This window comes from Sminthopsis crassicaudata, chromosome 3 (genome assembly GCF_048593235.1).
Source record: "Sminthopsis crassicaudata isolate SCR6 chromosome 3, ASM4859323v1, whole genome shotgun sequence".
Lineage (NCBI taxonomy): Eukaryota > Metazoa > Chordata > Mammalia > Dasyuromorphia > Dasyuridae > Sminthopsis > Sminthopsis crassicaudata.
The window spans coordinates 416,169,199-416,192,127 of NC_133619.1; the positions used below are offsets into that span (position 1 = coordinate 416,169,199).

General features: G+C 33.2%; 1 protein-coding gene across 1 annotated transcript in view; it reads left to right on the top strand.

Annotated features, from left to right (window-relative positions):
* Window positions 1-375: 375 nt before the first annotated feature.
* The window catches only part of STAT1 (signal transducer and activator of transcription 1), a 50,129-nt gene continuing 27,575 nt past the window's right edge, over window positions 376-22,929 (top strand). Inside the window, exons 1-10 of the mRNA XM_074302832.1 lie at window positions 376-595; window positions 5,291-5,419; window positions 8,434-8,578; window positions 9,524-9,622; window positions 13,989-14,078; window positions 15,380-15,458; window positions 16,528-16,619; window positions 17,602-17,753; window positions 21,713-21,871; window positions 22,383-22,475. Coding sequence (XP_074158933.1) covers window positions 5,292-5,419; window positions 8,434-8,578; window positions 9,524-9,622; window positions 13,989-14,078; window positions 15,380-15,458; window positions 16,528-16,619; window positions 17,602-17,753; window positions 21,713-21,871; window positions 22,383-22,475 — 1,037 coding nt within the window. The 5' untranslated portion in view covers window positions 376-595; window position 5,291. The remainder of the gene's footprint in view (window positions 596-5,290; window positions 5,420-8,433; window positions 8,579-9,523; window positions 9,623-13,988; window positions 14,079-15,379; window positions 15,459-16,527; window positions 16,620-17,601; window positions 17,754-21,712; window positions 21,872-22,382; window positions 22,476-22,929) is intronic.

Below are 22,929 nucleotides of genomic sequence, written 5' to 3' on the forward strand. Positions count from 1 at the left end.
TTAAAAGAGTTGTGCTATATTCTGAGAATGTTATTTTATATATCCAGATCCTGCTGAAAGGATTTAGCTAACAATATACTAACACAAATCATTTGTTACATCATTTTGCTGCCAGTCACGGAAACATAACCTTAAGGGTTTCGTTTTCAACTGCAAACGTGTAAGGTCCGCCCCAGACTGCACCATAAGTTTACTTAAAGATTAGAAAAAGAGACTAGGAAGACAGGCGGCACCTTGAAGACAAAGCCCACTTCCGAGTGAGAGACTTAAAAGGAATTAGCTGAGAGCTCTAAATAACGGAGGGGAGTTGGACCCAAGGAAGGAACAGCGAGTTTTGATTGGCCTGAAGAGAATGGGTTGGTTCCGTGATTGGTCAGGGAGTGGAAAGTGAAACTGCCGGGTTCTTTGCTAGTGGCATTTTTTCTGTCGGATTATTTTGCTCTGCTGCAGACAGACCCCAGGAAACAGTCGAACTTGTTAACCATACGATCTCTGACAGCCCCTAGGGAAGATTTGTAGTATTAGCTCTGATCAGGAGAGTGACAGTTGACATCTAGCCTGCTCTGTGCCATTCGTCTTCACGGCTCTGCAGAAGGTGGGTACTTGCGAGGAACTCGAATCAGATGATTCTGGAGCGGGTTGGACAGACATGTGTCTTTGCTTTGGGAACCTGGGATCGATCAATGTTTGCAGGACGTTCCTAAAACAGTCTTGGGGGCTGTCAAGACTCTTGGGAAGGAGGGATTCTCTCAGCTACATCCTTTATCCAGAAAGAAGGAATATCCTTGCATGTATCCAAGGAGAAGGCAGGTTACCCTACTCCCCTCAGTTCAAACTTCTTATCTTTAGAAATGAAGAGATTATACTAGTTGGTATCAAAGGTCCTTTCCAGCTTCAAAGTTTTGTGATAAATAGCTGTCTAGCAACCTAATGTTAACAGAATACATAAAATGTATGAGAAGGGAGAAAAAGAAGGGGGCGGGGAAAGCTACTAATAAATGAGAAGACTTTTTTAGGGAAGGCCACAGTGGAATTGCTCCTTAAAGGAAGATAATGCAGTGTGGGGGGTGGGGGGAATGACTGATTTGAAATTGAAGGAGTTGGATTCTAACCTCCGTGATATTAACTCTGTCATCTTTTGGCAAAGTATTTGAGGCAGGGGTTCTTAGCCTTTTTTGTGTCATGAACCACTTTTTTATGCTTATGTGTCCCTTCTCAGAATAAGTTTTAAATACATAAATAAAACACCTAGATGCAAATTCAAATAAATAAAATATAAATGAAATCAATTATATTGAAAAACAGTTATCAACATATGTAAAATAAAAAATGTATTGATCCACCAAGGGTTAAGAACCTCTAAATTTGAAATTATAGGAGAAACTGTATAATGTAGAGTCAGATTGTCCCACTTTAAGCAAATGGGGTCTTAGAATTTTAGAGCTGCAAGGGACCTTAGAGATAATTTCATCTGAGTTTTTTTTTCTTCATTTTATACTAAAATTAAATTTTATACTTAAATGGAATAGACTCATTATTTCTATTAGCAATTTCATTCAACCAGTTTTCTAAATTTGAAATTTCAGTGTTATCCCTTTTGGCCATTTCACATATCTATTAAATTGTTAACTCCCATTAATTCTAGTTCTGCATGATCTCTCACATTTAATTTACTCTGCTACCAAACTAATTGTTCTCAACATAGATGGAGTTATAACTCTTCTATCTAGAAGTCTTTGATTTTTTCCTTATCATTTAGCTCTAATATTCATATTCCTTAGCTTAATATTCAAGGCCCTTCATAGTTTGGTGGCCCTTCATATTTCCAGTCTTTTCTTGTATTATATTCCCACATTTTCCCCCCAGCTAAAACCATATTATTCTTCAAAAAACCTGCATATTTTCCCAATCACAGAATTTCCTCTATGTGTAACGTCTTCCCCCATTCAATTTATCTTAATCTTACATTTTAAACCTATGTCAAATGCTGCTTTCTGTGACTCTAAGTCATTAATGATCCTACTTATCATGGACTGTAATCAGTACTTTTATTGTGCTTTTTAAACAATCTTAGGTACCACATTTTGTTTTGCAGTATATTGATATCATGAATTCCATTGAAATTGTAAACTCCCTGAAGTAAGGGACCATTTCTTATCTAAACTTAGTATCTCCATAAGCTTCTATCATTGTATCTATAAACAGTAAACACTTGAAAAATATCTCTCAAGATATATCTGGGCAGCCAATTATACTTCAATTAATTTATAGCATTTGATATGCTGCAAGTGATCAGTTGCTATTAGAATTTGATAGAAAAATAATTTTGCCTTCAACATTTTGTGTGTGTGTGTGTGTGTGTGTGTATGTGTGTGTGTGTGTGTGTGTGTGTAATCATAGGTTGTTTGCATTAGAAAGAACTCTGAGGACTTTCTTGTTTGAGTTAAAGAAACTAAAGTCCAATGGGAATGAAGGGATTTTTTTCTAAAATCAAACAGGTAAAGAAATGGGACCAAAAACTAGGTTTAGTGACTCTCATTTCAGCCCTTTTATTTCTAATTTTTACCATACCAAGTGCTTCTGTGATGATGACAGAGTAGAAGACAGAAAAGGTAAGAATTAGAATTTTTAGATTGTTTATAAGATTGACTTTGTTGTAGGTGCTGTTGGTGTAATAATCTTTTGTAGGAACCAGTAAGTGAACATGCAACTAGAGCAACTAAATCACAGAAATTTTAACATTTTTACTATATGCTAGAAGAAAACGTTGTGTCTCAACAGAGTATCCTTGGAGAACAAATGATGCAATTGACAGAGTTGGTTTTATGATGCATTCAGAGGCAACAAGAAATATCATTTCATGAGATCCTTGGTTAACTGTTTTATTGGGGCTTTCATTTGTTTGTTTGCAATGTTCACGAATAGCATGATAAACATGAAAATAATTGAAGCTTATGATTATTTCTTATCTAAACTTTGAAAACTTATCTAAACAGAAATGTTATAGGTAAAGAGAAAGTAAAGAAATTCTGGATAGAACCTAATAAGACACTTTCACCTCCAATTAAATCAACAAATACTTTAAAACTCAATTACTTCAATACATATGTCTAGCGTGATAGAAAACATACAGTAGAAGACATAGTTTAGGAGGAAGAAACTTGTAGACAGTATTAAAACTTCCCTTATATATAATAAATGCTACTTGGGAACAGATAATAAACATGATGAAAACCAAGTAACATCATAAAAATGAAATTGGTTATATTTTTTAAAACAGATGATGACTGATTACTGACGTGATAAACTTTTTTCTGAATCAGATATCTATGTCATCAGACTTGTTGGAACAAAGATCAAAAGCAGTATCAAGCTAGAAGAAAAAAAAATGAGACATAGGATTAAGGCAACTTCAATGTAATCCATTTAAATGAGCTATTGGCATAAAAACTGGAAATGGATTTTTAAAAAGCCAACATTTATGTAGGCTATTATTATTTCTTAAAGAAATATAATCAATCAGTATAAATCCATAGCACAGAAAGTGCCTCTGCCAGTTAACACTTGATATTGCCAAATGAAGAGATATAGCAGAAAAGGGCACCAATAAAAATGTAAATTTATTTACAAGAGCTTAGTGGAGAAAAGTATGATGAGAAGGGAAGAATACGTTTAAAGTTTGATGAGAGACCTAACTAAGCAAAGTCATCCCAAAGAGATGTAAAGATTAAGCTGGAAGATTGGAAAACAAATAACTGAAAAATGAAAAAAAATCCATAGAAATTTTTATAGAAAACACCTATTATTATGGCAGAGCTACTATATTTGGATTGTAAAATCATAATTCCTAATGTGCTACACAGAGAAGGAGAAAGGTCCCTAAAAAAAAGTTTAGGATGAGAAGAGTGGTTCAATTTGACATAGAAAGAATATATTGTAAATACAAGTGAGAGATTGATTCTTAAGGAAATTGAAAGAAGGGAAGATAACAAAAGGTTTATTCTGACCTTATTATCCCTCCAAAAGAAAACCAAGAGAATATTACTAACTACTACTATGTATTCCTACTTTCTTATGTCTATACCATTTTTTAATGAAGATAGGGTATATTGAGATAATCCTCAGGGATTATATAATAATTGAATCAGCAGCCCTCTAAAAATGATATTTTAGAGCAGTAACACTATTGATTAAAAGGTATAGTAAATACAGCATGCTACTGCAAATAATAGTTGTTAACTATAAAAAAATTATTTGATTTTGGAGAACAAAAATGTTATTTTAAAGTTTTTTCCTCCAGTAAGTTGTCTTCTATGTAACTTCAGAATCATATAAGATTTCTTGAAAGAGAAAAAAAAATAACCTTGTTCAACAGTTCTGATACATCCAGTGTAAAGTCCATGTCAAAGAAGGAAAGAGATTCTCCAGATGATTTTGTTTGTGGATGACAATGAATTGATTGCATCAAGCCCTATAATATTTTAGATCCTACTAAATAAGATCCAAATTGATATAGAACATTTCAGCCTAACTACCCATAAAGGAAAAACCAAGTGGAATAAAAGCAATGTTTTAGAAAGACCAATATCTAACATCAAAAACCTAAGAGTAAGCACCTCACTTTACTAGACTCAGCAATTATTTGTTGCTCATGTATTAAAGGCCCCAAAAGACATAGATAACAGCCAGTTTAATGTTAAATGAAAAAAAACCACATTCACTTTCCTTTTCCTATAAGTATGAAAGGAAAATAATTTTCAAGGCAAGCACTTTATCTTTTCTTTAGCTAAATAGGAAGTAAGAGATCAGTCTGCAGTGTTTTGACAAAGATTCTATAGATGCTAAAACTTTTGCTGTTGAGGTCTTGGATTTTGAAATGTATCATTAATGTATTTTCTTCTCATATCCTAATCACTTTCCAATAATCCATCTACCATTTCATCCCCTTCAGACCCCATAACAAAATTATCTAATATAGTGACTGTGATATAGTCTATCACTTCTACTAGAAGGAAGTTAGAGGATTTGGATTTTAGTCATCTGGAATCAATATTGATCACTGTATTTGATGTGATTTTGTTGTCTTATAAGATTGTTTTCATTTGCAACATTTTTGTCATTGTGTATATTGTTCTTCTGATTTTGTGTTTTTTTTTAATCTGTATCAGTTCATAGCAGTCTTCCTAAGTTTCTCTTTTTTACCTTGAGCTATTATTCTTAATACTCAGCTTTCTTTCTTTGTCTGCACAACACTGTAACCTTTAATTTGTTGTATATTTTCACACTATAGGATGTCTCAGTGGAGTGAGCTACAAAGACTTGACCCCAAATTCTTAGAGCAAGTGCATCAACTTTATGATGACAGTTTTCCTATGGAAATTAGGCAGTATCTGGCACCTTGGTTGGAAAAGCAAGACTGGTAAGGAAACTTTGGGATATAGGAATAAATTCTGTCTGCAAAGTGTGAGTGTGACAAGTATGTTGTTGATTTAAGTGATTTGTTGATTTACTTAAAATTGTGTTGATTAAGCAATAGTAACATGTTCATAAAAGTCTTTTAAGGCATATAAAACTCTTTTTTCCTGACAGCCTTTTGAGGAAAATAGTACAAGATTATTAACAAATTTTTTTACAGATGAGGAAACCAAGGTCTAGAGATGAAATGGCCAGCCCAAGGTTAAATGGAGTTGGGAAGAGAACTCTAACTTTGAATCTAGTGCTCTTTATATCACAACACATTGAATTTCAGTTCCTGAAACCTAGTTTTCCTAATCTATGTAAATTTGTATAGTATTTCATAAAATTCTCATTTATTTAGAGTTTGAAGAAATTTAGAGATCATCTAATTTAACCTCTGGATCATTCATGAATCAGTTCATTTATTCCTTTAAGGGATACTGGTTGCACACCTCAAATGTACAATATTCTGTGAAAGATATAGTGAAAAACAGCTCAATCCCAGTCAAGATGCTCTAGTCAAGGTAGACATTCAAATACTCATCATAGAAGTTAGCATATGTAAATTGTAATAGGGAAAGTACAAAGGGCTGTGGTCATTAATAGGAAGAAATCACTTCCAACTGAATTATCAAGGAGATAGCCCCAGATATTGCATCTCAAAGGATAGGTAGGAATTACATAGATAAAACTAGGCTGAGAAGGAAACCCATAGCAAGAGAAAAGTAGGAACTAAGTCCCTGAGATAAAAAATTAAATTCTATCACTACCAATACCTTGTATTTTATAATACTTTATGCTACATCCATTTACTTGGATAAAAAACACAGATAGCATACCATCAAATTTTCAGGTAACACAAGGCAGGGATAACTAAAACAGAGTTAGCATCACAAAAAGATCACGGCAGTATTAGGCTAAATCTAATACATAAAATTCAGTAGTAATAAATGTAAAGTCATGCACTTAGGTTCAAGTAATCAGCTTCACAAGAAGATGATAGTAGAGACATGGCTGAATGGCTATTTTTCTGAGGGGAAAAAATATTTGAGGGCTTTGTTGGACTATGAGCTCAACATTGGTCAATAGTGTGACATGGAAGCCAAGAAGGTACTCTTGGGCTTAGTGATTTTAGGCTTCATTAAGAGAAGCATAAATAGATGAGAATCCCCTTGTGGTCTTCCCTAGTCAGACCATATCTGAAGTAGTGTGTTCACTTCTGGGTACTGTAGTTTAGGAATTGTATTGATTCATTGAAGAACATCCAAAAAAGGCAATGATAATGGTGAAGAGCCTTGAGTGATATAATGATTTGTTGAAGAAACTCATGGTGTTTAGTCTGGAGAAGAACTTTGGGGAAACATGATAGCTGTGTTGAAGGGATTGTTATCTCATAGAACTGTTCTATACGGTTCTAGTAGAGGAACCAACATCAGCTGGTAAAAGCTGCAAGGAGTAAATTTAGACTTGATGTGAGGGAAAACTTCCTAATATGTATAACTATTCAAAAGTAAAATGGCTACCTTAAGAGACCATGGATCCTCCTCATAGGAGATCTTCAAAAAAAAAGGCTGAATGACTGACTATTGACCAGATATTTTATAATAAGGATTCCTATTGGATGTGAGTTGAACAAGATGACTATGCCATTTAACTCTGAAGTGCATGGAAGGAAGAGTATTTGTCATCATAGAAAATGGTACTTTGGTGCAAAAAGGCTTAAATGCATTAGATATAAACTTGTTTTTACAACTTTTCAAATCTTGTTATTTTCTGTATTTCCCCAAATCCATTAAATTAAAACTGAAAGCAATGAAGGGATATATCTTCAAGTCAAAATACAAGATAGAGTTGGACTATTAAAAGAAAATCAAAGCTATATTAGAATAAAAAAGTTTTTGATGCAATTGATTCTTGAATTAGCTTTCTTTTGTTTAAAAAGTAGTGTTTTTTTTTAACATTGCTATCATTGCCTAATTGCCCACCTTCAGAACTTTCCATTTTAACAAAATACAATTAAACAAAACAAACTGACACATTGATCATTTCTGACAACTATGCCTCACTTTGCCATCATCAGTATATGTGGTCTACCTCTCTTCTACTGAAAGGAAGAAAATATGTTTCATCATCATATCTATTGGGCCAAACTTCATTGTTGCATTAATATGAATTTTCCTGTCTTTTTGGAGTTGTTTTCCTTTACATTATTGTGATTATTGAATATAGTTTTCTTGGTTCTGCTCATTTGGTTTTGTTTCAGAGTGTCTTCATACAAACTTTTATTTTATGAAATATGGGAAAGGTGGTGAAATTGAAAGTAATATTCCTTATAGAAAAATAATCATAATAGTCAACATTATAGAGAGCTGGTATCCAAAACAGGAAGACTTGAATTTAAGTCTTCTCTGATACATTCTGACTGTAACTTTTGGCAAATCAGTTAATCTCTCGTTGCTCTAGGCTACTCTCTTTGACTAAAAATTATAGAGAAGATACCAACCTAAATTATTAGAGGTAATCTTCTCATACAGGAGTTCCTTCTATCAGTGAAATCATGGATTTAATCACCTAGCATTTTCCATATGAATCAGAGATCAAATCCAGTCCTCTCATTTTGCAGATGAAGAAACTTGAGTTTAAAAGTTAAGTGGGGCAGCTAGATGGGATAGTGGATAGAATACCAGCCCTGGAGTCAGGAGGATCTGAGTTCAAATCTAGCTTCAGACATTTAACACTTGTTATCTGGGTAAATCACTTAACCCCAATTGACTCACCAAAAAAAAAAATCATCCAACAAACAAAAGTGATTAAGTGACTGGATAAAGACCCAGAGAGAATAAGTGGCAAAGTTGGAATTTGAATCCATGTCCTTTGACTTCAAATGCAGCACTCTTTCCAATGTATGTTGTGGGCAAACTTTCATATATTTTAATATTATTTGAAATTAATAATTGTCTGTTTTGAATCTCCCAGGGACTATGCTGCCATGGATGTCTCCTTTGCCACAGTATGTTTTCATGAACTTCTCTCTCAATTGGATGAGCACTATAGCCGCTTCTCTCTACAGAACAATTTTTTGCTGCAGCACAATATAAGAAAAAGCAAACGTAATCTTCAGGTATGTTTTACTCTTTGACAGAAATGTTGCCATAATGTTACTTGGAAGATCACAGAGATTATGTAGTGTTAATTTACAGACAGCTCCCATTTAAAATAAACTAATGATAAAGCATTTTAAAATGTACGTGAGCAAAGCGAAGCAATCAATTCATTTCATAAAAACTTTAATTTCACACATATTATAAACCATGCATTTTATATCAAGACTTCTTATAAAAACACAGTATGCTGCAATGAAAATAATGCTGGATTTGCAGTCAAGGATAATTTGGATTTAAATCTTAGTTCAAACCCATGTACTTTTATCTTGCTTCAATTTCCTGAAAACTTGGGGTTAAATTAAATTATTTCTAAGACCTCTTCAAGCTCTAAATCAATGATAACCTTATAAAATACTGCACAAATTTACATGGATTAGGAAAACTAGGTTTCAGGAACTGAAGGTGTGAGGGTATCAAAATATAGACTTTTTTAAAAAGGAAGGGAGAGAGAAGCAGAAAAGATTGAAATTCCAAAATTAAGGGAAATACATATATTTTCAAATTATGGAAAATGTTCAGCTAGTAAATGAAATCACTATAAATATTTCCCCATCATTGCAATAGTTTGGGGGAATATCATAGCTAAGAAACACAGTGTTTTTTCACATAATGGCAAATGGTATAACATTGATGTAAAATAGAAGAGTGGTAAAATAATAAATCAAGAAGATGTAAATGATATATGAAAATATTTTGAGTATTTTTAGTCAAGGGGAATATGTGACTTGTTCTAATAAGGAAAGGTAAAGAAATGTACTGATCTAATTGGGAGGAAAATGATTTTTTAAAATTACTAAATTATAGCCAATATAAATGGTGATAAAGTAAATATAAGTGCATCTCCTAATTCCAGTGATAATTGATTTTAATTTTTAATTTTGCTTTGCATGCCATGCACCTAGGATAATTTTCAAGAAGATCCAATACAGATGTCTATGATCATCTCTAATTGTCTGAAGGAAGAAAGCAAAATCCTGGCAGCTGCCCAGAAATTTGAACAGGTATTTTTTATCCTATTAGAATATGTGTGAAGAATTACCTTTTAAAAATGATCTCTGTACTGAAGGAGAAAGCTGTGAAAATTGTAGACAAATCATTTCTACAACATTTATTTGGTTCAAATATCTAATAATTTATCTAATGAATAAATAAGTTTATTCTGGAATTAATTATTCTTTTTTAGTAGTTTTTATTTACCAGATATTTGCATGGGTAATTTTACAACATTGACAATTGCCAAACCTTTTGTTCCAATTTTTCCCCTCCTTCCCCCCAGATGGCAGGTCGACCAACACATGTTAAATATGTTAGAGTATAAATTAAATACAATATATGTATACATGACCAAACAGTTATTTTGCTGAACAAAAAGACTTTGAAATAATGTACATTTAGCCTGTGAAGGAAATCCAAAATGTAGGCGGACAAAATTAGAGGGATTGGGAATTCTATGTAGTGGTTCATCGTCATCTCTCAGAGTTCTTTCGCTGAGTGTAGCTGGTTCAGTTCATTACTGCTCTATTGGAACTGATTTGGTTCATTTCATTGTTGAAGAGGGCCACGTCCATCAGAATTGATCATCATATAGTATTGTTGTTGAAGTATATAATGATCTCCTGGTCCTGCTCATTTCACTCAGCATCGGTTCATATAAGTCTCTCCAGGCCTTTCTGAAATCATCCTGTTGGTCATTTCTTACAGAATAATAATATTCTATATATTCAAATACCACAATTTATTCAGCCATTCTCCAATTGATGGGCATCTACTCTGTTTCCAGTTTCCGGCCACCACAAAGAGAGCTGCCACAAACATTCTTGCACATACAGATCCCTTTCCCTTCTTTAAGATCTCTTTGGGATACAAAACCAATAGCAACACTGGTGGATCAAAAGGGATGCACACTTTGATAACTTTTTGAGCATAGTTCCAAATTGCTCTCCAGAATGTGGAATTAATTATTCTTGATGAAGCCATGCTGGCTCTTGGGGACACATTCTTTTTTTTTTTCCTTCATAGATGTCACTTCCAGAATGTAGTCAAAAATTGTAGTTGAGCTCTCTGGCCTATCATATGAAGAAGACTCAGTTCTCTTTCTTTGAAGATCAGGGCAACATTTATCTACCTATAATTCTGCAATATATTTCCCTTTCTCCACAGTCTTTCACAGATAATTGACAGTGGCATAGCAATCATATTTCTGACATTTTTTAGTGCCCTAAGATGGAATTCATTTAGGCTCACTGACTTGAATTCACAATATATAATGAATTGAGCTCTTTTTTTCTTCCTGCTTATCTTGGACTTAAGTTCCTCATTAATTTCATTCCAAAAATCATTTTCCTATCATGGAAGTCAGAAGCAAAAAATAAAAACTGAGTACTGTATTTCTCTGTATCTTTAATTATTATCCCAGTAGTTCTAGTCTTTCTTTGTACTTCCTTTCTCAATATAACCAAAAATCTTTTTTTTTATTCTTAGCTTTCCTCACTAGTCTCAACTCATTCTATACTTTTGTGTCCCTGACAATGTTTCTACAGAACTGTGCCACACTTTGATATTTATTTTCTTTCACCTGCCCATGCTCCCAACATCTGTCCATGTTCTCAAAATTCAAGTTGACATTGAGGTGATTCAAACCAGTTCCAATGGTCTTGTTATGGAGAGATCTATCTATACCCAAAGAGAGCACTGTGAGGACTGAGTGTGGATCATAACATGGTATTTTCACTTTTCTATTGTTATTTGCTTGCATTTGGTTTACTTTCACATTTTTTCCCTTTTTGATCTGATTTTTTTCTTGTGCAATATGATAATTGTGGAAATTATAGAAGAATTGCACATGTTTGACATATATTAGATTACTTGCTATCTAGGGGAGGGGAGAGGGGGAGGAGAAGGAAGGATAAAAAAATTTGAAACACAAGGTTTTGGAAAGATAAATGTTGAAAACTATCTATGCATATATTTTGAAAATAAAAAGCTTTTAAAAAATAAATTTAAAAAAATTCAGGTTGATTGGTGAGTTCCCTGTGTTGCCACATAAGATTCTTTAGCTCATTCCTTCTTTTCTCTCATTTGAATTAATCATATTTGTACTTTAAAAATGTTGTTAATAAGAGTTGTTCATTTCTCTAAGGCCAACTTCCTTTGTAAAATTTTAGACCATTGGATTTTTTTTTTGGTATGCTTTCTTTGAACTATCGAATTTTACATTAGCACTACTGTCTATCTACCCAGGTTACTTATACCTTCGGAATCCAATACTTAACGTGAAACAAGAAAATTGGATTTACATACATATATTGTATCTAGGTTATACTGTAACACATGTAAAATGTATGGGATTGCCTGTCATCTAGGGGAGGGAGTAGAAGGAGGGAGGGAGGGGAAAATCTGGAAATATGAATACAAGGGATAATGTTATAAAAAAATTACTCATGCATATATACTGTCCAAAAAAAGTATAATTATAAAATTAATTTTAAAAAACTATCAAATTTTATTCTCTAAATATAAAGAATGTATTTCAGACTCTTCCAGGCTTTCTTTTTCCATATCATAGATTCTTAGAAGTAGTCACTTCCTTCTAAAGTTCTCAAGATATCCATCTCAGCAACTACTTCCTCCTTATTGGTAAGAATTAAAATCAGAATAGAAGTTTCCCATGGTATCTTTTCTTTTTTTTTGAAGGATGATATTAGGCTGGTCAGGAAATGATTAGCTGCTGTGCTTCTTGTGCTTGTTGGAGAATTCCAACAGATGTTCTACTAATTGAACCCTCATCACTATGCAATTGCTCCATGCCACACTTGTAAAACATGTCTCAATTTCTCCTCTATTTACTTTTTCCTGTTTCTTTTTATATGCCCTCATGACACTACTTTCTCTGATCTTTGCCCAAATGTTCTCTATCAAGTTCTCTTCCTTTGACTCCCATATTTTCCTCCACTCCTAGGTCTACCCTCCAAAAATATTTTTAAAAATGAGGGAAAGGGTCCATATATACAACATTACTTATAGTAGCTGTTTTTTTCCTTGTAACAAAGAACTAGATACTGATGGGAAGGGCTCACTAAATAGAATACAGCTAAACAAATTGTTTTATGTATAATATAATGGAATGTTATTTGTAACCTGTAATGGAATATTATTGAGCCATAGAGATGATAAAACAGGTGATTTAAGAGAAATACAGAAAGACCATATGAACTGATGTAAAGTGGAGTGAGCAGAAACAAGAGAACAATTTATGTTATCAACATTATAAAAAAGAACTTCTGATAGACTTGATAGAACTGTGATCAGTGAAATAAATAATAATCATCAAAAACATTTAGTAAATTCTACCTCTATGGTTTAGAGCATTACTACAGGCATATAGATAAGTAACTACATGTACATAATCCTACAGACTACCCAGTAAAAAATTGAGTTTTCCCCTTCTTGCAGGATTCCACATGGTGTATTTGGAAAGCTCCTCCAAGAACATTTGAATTTAAACAATAATCTGCTCTATAGTATGTCTGACAAGTGGTCATCCAATGTATGCTTAGAGACCTCTAGTAAGGATGATCTCATTTACTTTCCTATGTAGCATGTTCCACTTTTGTACAGTTCCTAACTTAGAAAGTTTTTTCAAATTAGAGTCTATGTCACTCATAGAAATGTTTTTTGGAATAGAGCATAATATATCTAATTTATCTTCCATAAGACATTCTTTCAAATAATTGAAGTTGGCAATTGTATTCCCATTTAAGTTTTTTCTTTCTTCTCCAGGCTAAATAAGTTCAATTTCTTCAATCTATAGTCAGTTGGCATAGATATGTGGCTCTTCACCTTTTTGGTCTTCCTCCTTTGGAAGGCACCTCTGATATCCAGATATTCACAAGCTGAAAAAAAATTGGCAACACCAATGGATATAGGAGAATATGTCCAAAAGGATCCTATTACTATTAAATACCATATTCTCAGAAAAGTTAGGAAGATACCTCAAACAATTCTAAATCTGTATTTATCAATGAATTAATTTTAGGATCATTGAATAAAAGCACTATATATATATGTATATATAAATGCATTCTAGTATGTAGACTAGTAAAAAAAGTAAAAATTCATGGTTGTATCTGTACATGTTTTGCTTTTTCTAGGGTTTAGAATGAAACTTGGGTCTAGAGTTTACCTTTTGATTCTGATTCCTTTAAGAGGTATACTAACGTCTTTTTCTTATGCATATCATACTTATGGGAAGGTCTACATATGATTATAGTGTAGATATGATTTGTGAAATATGTCTATGATCTAAATTTGAGGTGTAAGTAGTAGCAAATATCCAGAAAATCTTTTTTTTACCTTTTTTTATAACAGGCTCATACAGGGAATATTCAAAACGCTTTTACTTCAGACAAACATAAGGAGATTGATAAAAATGTCAAAAATGTGAAAGACAGAGTTATGGTAAGTATATATATATATATATATATATAAGTTACAAAAGAGTGAATATTCTCTATTGACAATTGTCTTTTTTTGGTGAGAGAAGAGGCTGGGTTCAGAATTGTGACATTATTTATTGAGGGAATGCCCTTTACAAAGGCATTTTGACAGCTACTCTAAAATTTATAGTTTTATAGAGTTACTTAAGTGATCCATCTAGAATGGGGCAGAGTAAGACAGAGCGAGAATGTTCCAGAGGTGGAATTGGAACCTGGATCTCCCTTATGCAGTGAATGATTCTCTTTCCACTATGCCATTCACTATGTAGAAGGAAAAGAGGTTTTAATTGTTTTTAATTCAAACTGAGAAACTTTGAATTGAGATTTTGCAATAGCAATTTTTGTATAGATGAACAAGGAATGAACCTTAATAAGTCTATGACTTCTTTGAACAAGATGGGCTGAGAGTACTCGCCCAATAAAGTTCACAGGGCTATAATGAAGAAAACACTACAAATCTTTTTTGTTATTTGTTATTCAGTCATGTCCTACTCTTTGTAACCTCATTAGGGGTTCTTTCATAAAGATACTGAAGTGGTTTGCCATTTTTTCTCTGATGGATAACGACAAGTTAAGTGACTTGCCCATGGATTACATAGCTGTGTGTCTCTGAGATTGGATTTGAATTCAGGGTAGCCCAGCTCTCTAATTTACTGAGCTATATAGCTATATAGTATATATATATATATATATGTATATATATATATATATACTGAGCTCTTTATAAACTTTATTGTACTAGACAAAAGTGAATTCCCATTGTGAGGTAAAACTGATTTTCCTATTGTCCCCTTACCCTCTGTAAATGTACTTAAAGTTATCATCAGAATCACTCATTTACCTCTATGATATCTCATTTTTTGTGACTACCCAAATAAAAAGTCATTTCCCCTTCTTTGCATCCCATGGGATATATTTACTTTCTGGCAATAGATTGAGAAGAACTAAAATCCATGGCATCAGAGAATAATGCTGGAAGGTCCAATATGTTGTTTTTATTGTGGAATTAAATTGTTTTCTTGTTTTTTCCCTTAAAATAATATCAATATAAGTATGTTAATAGGAGGTATTTACTATCTTTTCATTTTATGTGCTGAATGTATCTTTAGGAAAATAAGAATTGTTTCATTGGAAAAGCATATTAATGTAACAAGAACAATTGGGTAACATGATTTCTGACTGCCTCATTGGATACCAGAGGTAATATATTGTTTACCATATTTCCAGTACCAGATTAAATAAATATTGTATCCTAATTTTTAGGACATAGAACAAGAGATAAAGGTGCTAGAAGATTTACAAGATGAATATGACTTCAAATGCAAAACCTTTAGTAACAGAGGTAAGAGTTTAATAATTCAGAATGATTTGCTCATTTGTTCGATTAAAAGTTGTACTAGTCACACAATCTAGCTTAGAGACATAAGTGCTTTTTAAAAATGTACTCATAATTTCATATTTACACTGTATTCCTGGAGACTGGAGTGCTTTACAAATATAATTCTGTTCCCTATGCATGAGTTTAAACACATTTTTTTCTTACATTTTTGGTGCTCCTTCACATGGTTGCTTAAAAAAAAAAAAAAAAGCACAGCAAATGAAAACATCTTATTTTGTTGAATGGCATGTTAAGTACTTCTACTTGGAAATTAATTATGCATATGATGATAGAGTCAGCATGCTTGATTTGGGGTAAAAACAGTCTGTAAACAATAATTGGTTAAATTCACTAAATTATAGAATCTCAAAGTTTGGAGAAACCTTAGTACCATAATCTTTTCTGCTGCATCTCTAACAAGTGGTCAGCCAAAAAACATTGTATAGAAAAGCCTTTAAAGAGAGATGACTTATCTCTATACAAGGAAGGCCATTTCATTTTTGTATAGCCCTAATTTTGAAAAATTTTAATCTCTTTCAAACTTGAATGTGCTTCTTTTCCATTTCACTCACTGCTCCTAATCCTTTCCTATAGAATCAAACAAAATAATTTTCTTTCTTATCTCAATCTTTCAATGTTTATATACTATTAATTTCATACACAAATTGATTTCACTTGATTTGACAATTTTTTTAATTTAGTAATTGTTCTGTTTGTTGCTTGTTAGAGTAATGTTCAGTATACCATCTAAAATGTTAATTTAATTCTGACTTATGTAGTCTATCAGAAGAGAACACTTTCATGTCAGGATATCAAAAGAATTATTCTGAAAATTAATATATTTGGCCATAGAAGCAAAATTCCCATTTTTATGCTTAAATTTTTCTTGTTCAACTTTTAAAAGGAAGACTGATCTTTGGAAGCATTGAATTGGAGAGAAATTTATACTTCATATTTATTTTTACCATATTCCTTGTAATTTAATGAAAAACTTTATTTCATGCTTATAATTCTGTATAATTTTCATTTGCAGAGCATGAACATGCTAATGTGGCACCAAATGAATATAAGCAGGAAAAGATGTTAATGCAAAAGATGTACTTAATGCTGGATCAGAAGAGAAAGGTAATTTTCCCCATATTTAAGGCAACCTTTTGTTTTAAAATCACTGAATGTGAATAATAGATGTCTTGAGGCTAAAATTAAGGAAAAATTGTTTTGTAGGGTATTAGCTTAGATATCTTTTCAAGACTAAAGGGATTTGGCTAGTTTAAGAATTTAGAATATATAAATAGTGCTTCAAAATTTGTGGGGGTTTTTAATAAGAATTTTTTCTCCCTCTCACCTTCCCCATGAACTAAAAAGGAAAGAAGAAAGGAAGGAAGGAGAATTAGAGGAGGGGAGAGAGACAGGAGAGGAGAGAGTCAGGAAGAAATTTATGAGAGAGGGAAGAAGAAAGTGAGAGATACAGAGAAGAAAAGGGAAAGAAAGAAGAAAAGGAAGAAGAGAAGAAAAATGAAGGAAGGGAAGGAGGGAAGGAAGGAGGGATGGAGAAGGGGGACAGAAGAAGAAATTTCACACTAGCCAAACACAAAAATGCATTATTCTCTCTCTCTCTCTCTCTCTCTCTCTCTCTCTCTCTCTCTCTCTCTCTCTCTCTCTCTTTCTCTCTCTCTCTCTCTCTCTCTCTCTCTGTATATATATATATATATATATATATATATATATATATATATATATATATATATATATATAGTCTGTCATGAATTGGGCAATGTTCTCTTTTATCAATCCTCTAGAATTATGGTTTATCACTTAGGTGATCAGAGCTATTAAAGTCTATCAAAATTATTCATGCTTGTAATATTGATCATGGATCATTCTTCTGACTCTGTTCACTTCACTCTCTATCAGTTCACACAAATCTTTCCATGTCTCTTTGGAACCATCTTTTTGTTACTCAACTTATAGCCCAATATGATTACCTCACATTCAAATACTAGTTTGTTCAAACATAGTTTCACACATGTGAATTATTAGTAAAAGCCACTATAATGACAAAGAAAAAATTATTGATTCTGCTTTCTTTCTGTCTTTTACTCATTAGGAAGTTGTGCAGAAAATAATAGAACTTTTGAATGTGACAGAAGTTGCCCAGAATGTTTTGCTTAATAAAGAACTGGTGGAATGGAAACAAAGACAGCAGAGTGCATGTATTGGAGGACCTCCCAATGCTTGCTTAGATCAGTTACAGAACTGGTAAGGTCTAAAATTAACCTCTCTTGGCAAAAATGCACCACTTATTCAATAAGCATAATAGTCATTCAGAGTTCTCATTCAACATTTGAAATATCTTGATGGACTCTGTTGTACTTTAAATTTAGGTTCCCCCTCCCCCCAATGATTCTTTATGTCCTGAAAACATTCACATTTAAAATTATTGTATCTTTGCATCAGCAATTCATAGTAAATTTTCGTTGGCAATTTCCATCTTTGTCACCCTTGCATTTTCTCACATTATAATTCTCCATATTGGAACAGTTGACATGACACACCAAGAGGTTGTGCTAAAACATTAGTGAGAGGGACTCATTTCCTTCATTTTAGCTTCTGAAAGTCAATCACAAACTTTTGAGATAATATCTTCCCTATAAGTTTTAGCATCAAAATGTTACCCTGATTTTAAAAAAAAAGTAGTATCTCTTCCCTTTATCTTCCCTTTATATATACTATTTAAGTGTATAAACAATAAGCTAGTGAATTTAACTTCTAATTCTGGCCAAATTCTAGAAGTTAAAAATAGTTTGACAAGGGCATGAAGTCTTTGCATATAAGTGGTGAAATCTGTTTCTAGTTATTGTTGTTTAAATGAAATAGCAGTGATTCCTAATGAAACAATTCATGTGTTATGAACAATTTAGGTCTTTTGCTGCTTTAGGGGTCAGTATCCTGTGTACTGAAGCTTTTCTAGCTGGTAGGGTATTGGTATTTCTGATTTCTTCCGGATTATTTTGCAGTTTTATGATATCAGAACACAAAGAGTACTACCCACTAGGCTGTCCTCTATGTCAACTTAATCATCATGACAGTTTTGAATAGGAATATCCTATATACCACTACTTCTATCTCTTGCACTCATAAGGACAGTTTCATCATCACACTGGTCAAGAAGCTAACCCATTCTTGGTATTGCTAAAGCCCAAAAGTCAGCATTTCAGAGTTCTTGCCAAACTGTCCCAGCTGCTATAGTGACTTTGCAACACAGTGTTACTGTTACATATCACTCAGACTAGTATGCTCTTTGTTTGTTTTTTGTTAAAGAATGTTTTTGATTGTTTTCAATTACATGGAAAGATAATTTTAACATTAACTTTTAAAATAAATTTTTGAGTTCCTAATTCCCTCTCTTCCCCTCTTCTTGATAAGGCAAACAAGCACTTTGATAGATATATTTATTCAAGTTCATTCAGGTATAATAGGCTATGTGATCATATCAGCCATGCTGCAAAAAACAAAAACAAAAACAAAAATGGACCAAAAAACCACCCAAAAAATAAAGGTTTACTGCAATCTGTATTCAGACTCCATCAGTTCTTTCTCTAGAAGTAGGGAGCATTTTTCATAATGAATCCTTAAGGATGGTATCAGATCATTGTATTGCTGAGGATAAGTCAGCAATAGTTATTCATTCATTCAAAGTTAATCTTCATATAATATTGCTGTTATTGTACAACGATCTCCTGGCTTTGCTCAGTTCACTTTGCATCAGTTCATATAAGTCTTCCCAGATTTTTTCATGCTTCTAACTTGATGCTGTCCCCCATCTTAACAACACAGATGATAAGTTGGATTTTAGGAGGCATTTTTATTGCTATTTTTTTGTTGTTATTATCATTATTAAAAGTATCTTGAGAATTCTCTATATCAATGAATTCACAGATCCAATTCCATACCATTATCGTATATAAATAACTCCCCATTTTCTACTTTATCAAGGCTAAATTCTTCTCCTTGGCTTTTAAGAACTTTGCAAGTTTATCCCACCATTTCTACCTCTTCTATTATTTTCCCATTGCTTCCTAGAAAAAAAATTCTAGTCAGACTGCTATCTGCATTGTCTTCTGCACACACTGCATTAAATTGCACTCAAACTTTTGTTCACTTTATTTTCCTTGCTGGTAATGTGTTCCTTGGCAGCTACGTGGTTCAGTGGATAGATCACTGGGCTTGCAGACAGAAGGACCTGAGTTCAAATTTGACCTCGGATCCTTATCAGTTGTGTGAAGCTTTGTGACCCTATACAAGTCACTTACCCCTGTTTGCCCTAATCCATTCCAAAAATTTTGCAAGAAATCTATGCATGTACCATTGGCAAACTATAGTCCACAGGATCACAAAGAGTCAGATAAGATTAAATAAGTGAAGATTAACAAATGTTCTCCTTCCTCCTTTTCATCTCTTCTAATTTTAATATCTCTTACAGGCTATCCAAGTAGTACAGTGGATAGAATACTTGATTTAGAGTCAGAAAGATCCGATTTCAAATTCTGCCTCAGATTCATATGAGATGTGTGAACCAAGATAAATTATTTCACTTCCTTCAGCCTCATTTTTCTCATCATAAAATGAAAATATATAAATTAACATTAATATAATTATTAATAAATATATTAATAATAGCATCTACCTCATAATGCTGCTAAGATAACTTATATAAAGCACTTTGCAAAATTTAACATGTTATATACATGCTAGCTATCATCACCTCCTTTAAGCCTCCCTTCTCTAGCAATTCCAGCCTGCAGGAAACTTTTCCACTCTTAAATTCTTTATTGAAGAAAAGCATTTAGTTAGCTACTTCTTTATAGAATACTGCCTCTCATTACTTGGCCTTTGTTATTCCCATTGTCCCAATTCATAGCCAAGCATACCCAACAAAGTAAAGAGATAGTTGGACTATTGTGCCCCTTTCAAAAGAAAACTTTCACAGATGTTTTATGTGAAGCTAGCTGTCATTTTGTCTCTGTATATTATTGCTCCCTTCTTTACCATTGTCACCAATCTATTCCATGATCCCAACTTTTCCAATTGACCCTGGCTTTTAATTCCTTCTTAATGCCTGCTCAGAATTTATTTGAATTTATTAGCTCTATGAAGTCTGACTTACCTCATCATAATGCTGTTTACTTGCTTACTCTTTTTTCAAGAAATTAATGCCCTTAGACATCAAATGTTAGGTGATTAAGGTAATACCCATCTTTTCAACTGGATTTTTAAGTTTTGAGTAATTTTAAAGAATCTTGGAGATCTTGGATTCAAGGGATTTTCCATCCTAAACCCCATTCTCTATTCTTATTATCACTTTCATTTTCAGTGTCTGGCATGTAATAAATTATTAATAAATGCTCTATCTCTCATTTAGTAAGTAAGGCATCTAAGTGGTACAATGGCAAGAGAATGATACTCAGTTTCGAGAAGACTTGAGTTCAAATTCTGCCTCAAACTCTTATTAGCTCTGCAGGTCTGGGGAATTCACTTAAATTCTATTTCAATTTCTTCATCTATCAGATAAAAATAATTTTGGCACCTACCTTATAAGATTGTTGTGAGGATCAAAAGAGCTAATATTTGTAAAGTACTTTGTAAACCTTCAAGCACTCTATAAATATTTGCTGTTAATAAGCCATCCAATCCTCAGAAAAGTTAAATGATTTGCCCAAGTTCATTCAAAAGTTATAGATTTGAAAGTGGAAGGGATCTTGAAGTCATTTAGAGTATATTCTGCTCATTTTACAGGTGAAGAAACTGAGACCCAAAGAACTGAAGCGACAGGATCATAGGGGCATTGAGTTAGTTATGGAAGGGATTTCAGATGCCATCTAGATCCAACCTAGAAGTAACTGAAGCAGATGGAATGCCTTGCCCAAGTTCACACTAGCTATAAATAGTAGAGCTGCGTTATAACTCAGATTCCTTGACTTTACACCAAGCCTTCTCCATTGCCTCTCATGGCTGATAAGTTTAGAGGGGCTAAGAGGAGCTACAGCCAAGATCTCCCTTCTCATGATTCAGGGTTGAGAGAAGGGATCATGCTGTACAATTTCTTAATTCCCCATAATGCCTATAGTGGAGACACTCTAATACATTGGTTTCATTGTTGTATGGAAATTTGTATAAATGAAAACTCATTCTGAAATCCATCGCATGTCTCCTTTCAGGTTCACCACCATTGCCGAAAGTCTTCAGCAAGTCCGCCAACAGCTTAAAAAGCTTGAGGAATTGGAACAGAAATACACCTATGAGCTGGACCCTATTCCCAAAAACAAAGACATTTTACGTGAACAAACTTTGAATCTTTTCAAGCAACTAATTCAGTGGTAACTACTCACTTGGGAGGCAATATTGGCCTACATGTTTTGCAGTTGGCAGTCTAACTACTAACAAAATTTAGTTGAAAGTATATTAATTCAATTTAAGAGAATAGAGCAGTTGATGTCAGCCATCACTTTTCTTGGATTAACCTGATATAATAAAAATGTTTTCTTTGTGTGCTATAATGAGCATTTCACCTGTTGGAAATTTTCCCAACATATATCAATGACTGAACTCCCATTGCAGCTGTAATTTTTAAAGAAAGCTTATAACAAGTAGATGACAAGAATTTTATCTTTGAAAAAATTCTCCCTTCATCATTCTCCTTCTGTTCTGCTTGCTTGGGTAAGGTTTTCATTTTTATTGAATTTTGAACTTAAAGAAGCAAGTCCCTAAAAGTGATCAGAACTGGAGGAGCCATTTTAGTCTTTGCCTTTTCATAATTTTTTCCTGATAGAAAGATTATAATTTCTGCATCAGACAGATATAAATGATAATTTGTTTTTACTTTTACAGCTCATTTGTGGTTGAAAGACAGCCATGTATGCCAACTCATCCACAGAGACCATTAGTCCTAAAGACAGGAGTGCAGTTCACTGTGAAACTGAGGTAATAATGAATCAAACTCCATAATCTTATTTCTTTGCAGTTCTGACTTTCTGTTCTGAAAGCTATTGCACAGAGTACTTTGGGGGGGGGGGGAAGGATAATGCGGTACTTATTTTTTCTATTAATTTTCTTCCTCTAGATTGTCAGTCAGCCTCTCTTAAACCATATGCTAGAGTCCCTTAGAACCTGGCACTCTATCATGATTTACAGGGAAACTCTTGATATAGTTCCTCTTGAGACTGAGTCATTATAATCAAATTGAAAGAATGATATGTGCTATCTTTAAGGACTCTACTCTGGCCTTAGAATCATAGAATATTAACAACTAGAAAGTGATTTTGAGATCATCTAGTCCAGTACTCTTATGTAACAGATGACAAATTTGAGATCCCAAGAGATTGTCTTTTGCGTAAGATCACAAGGTAATTATTGAGAGAGCTTAGACTAGGACATG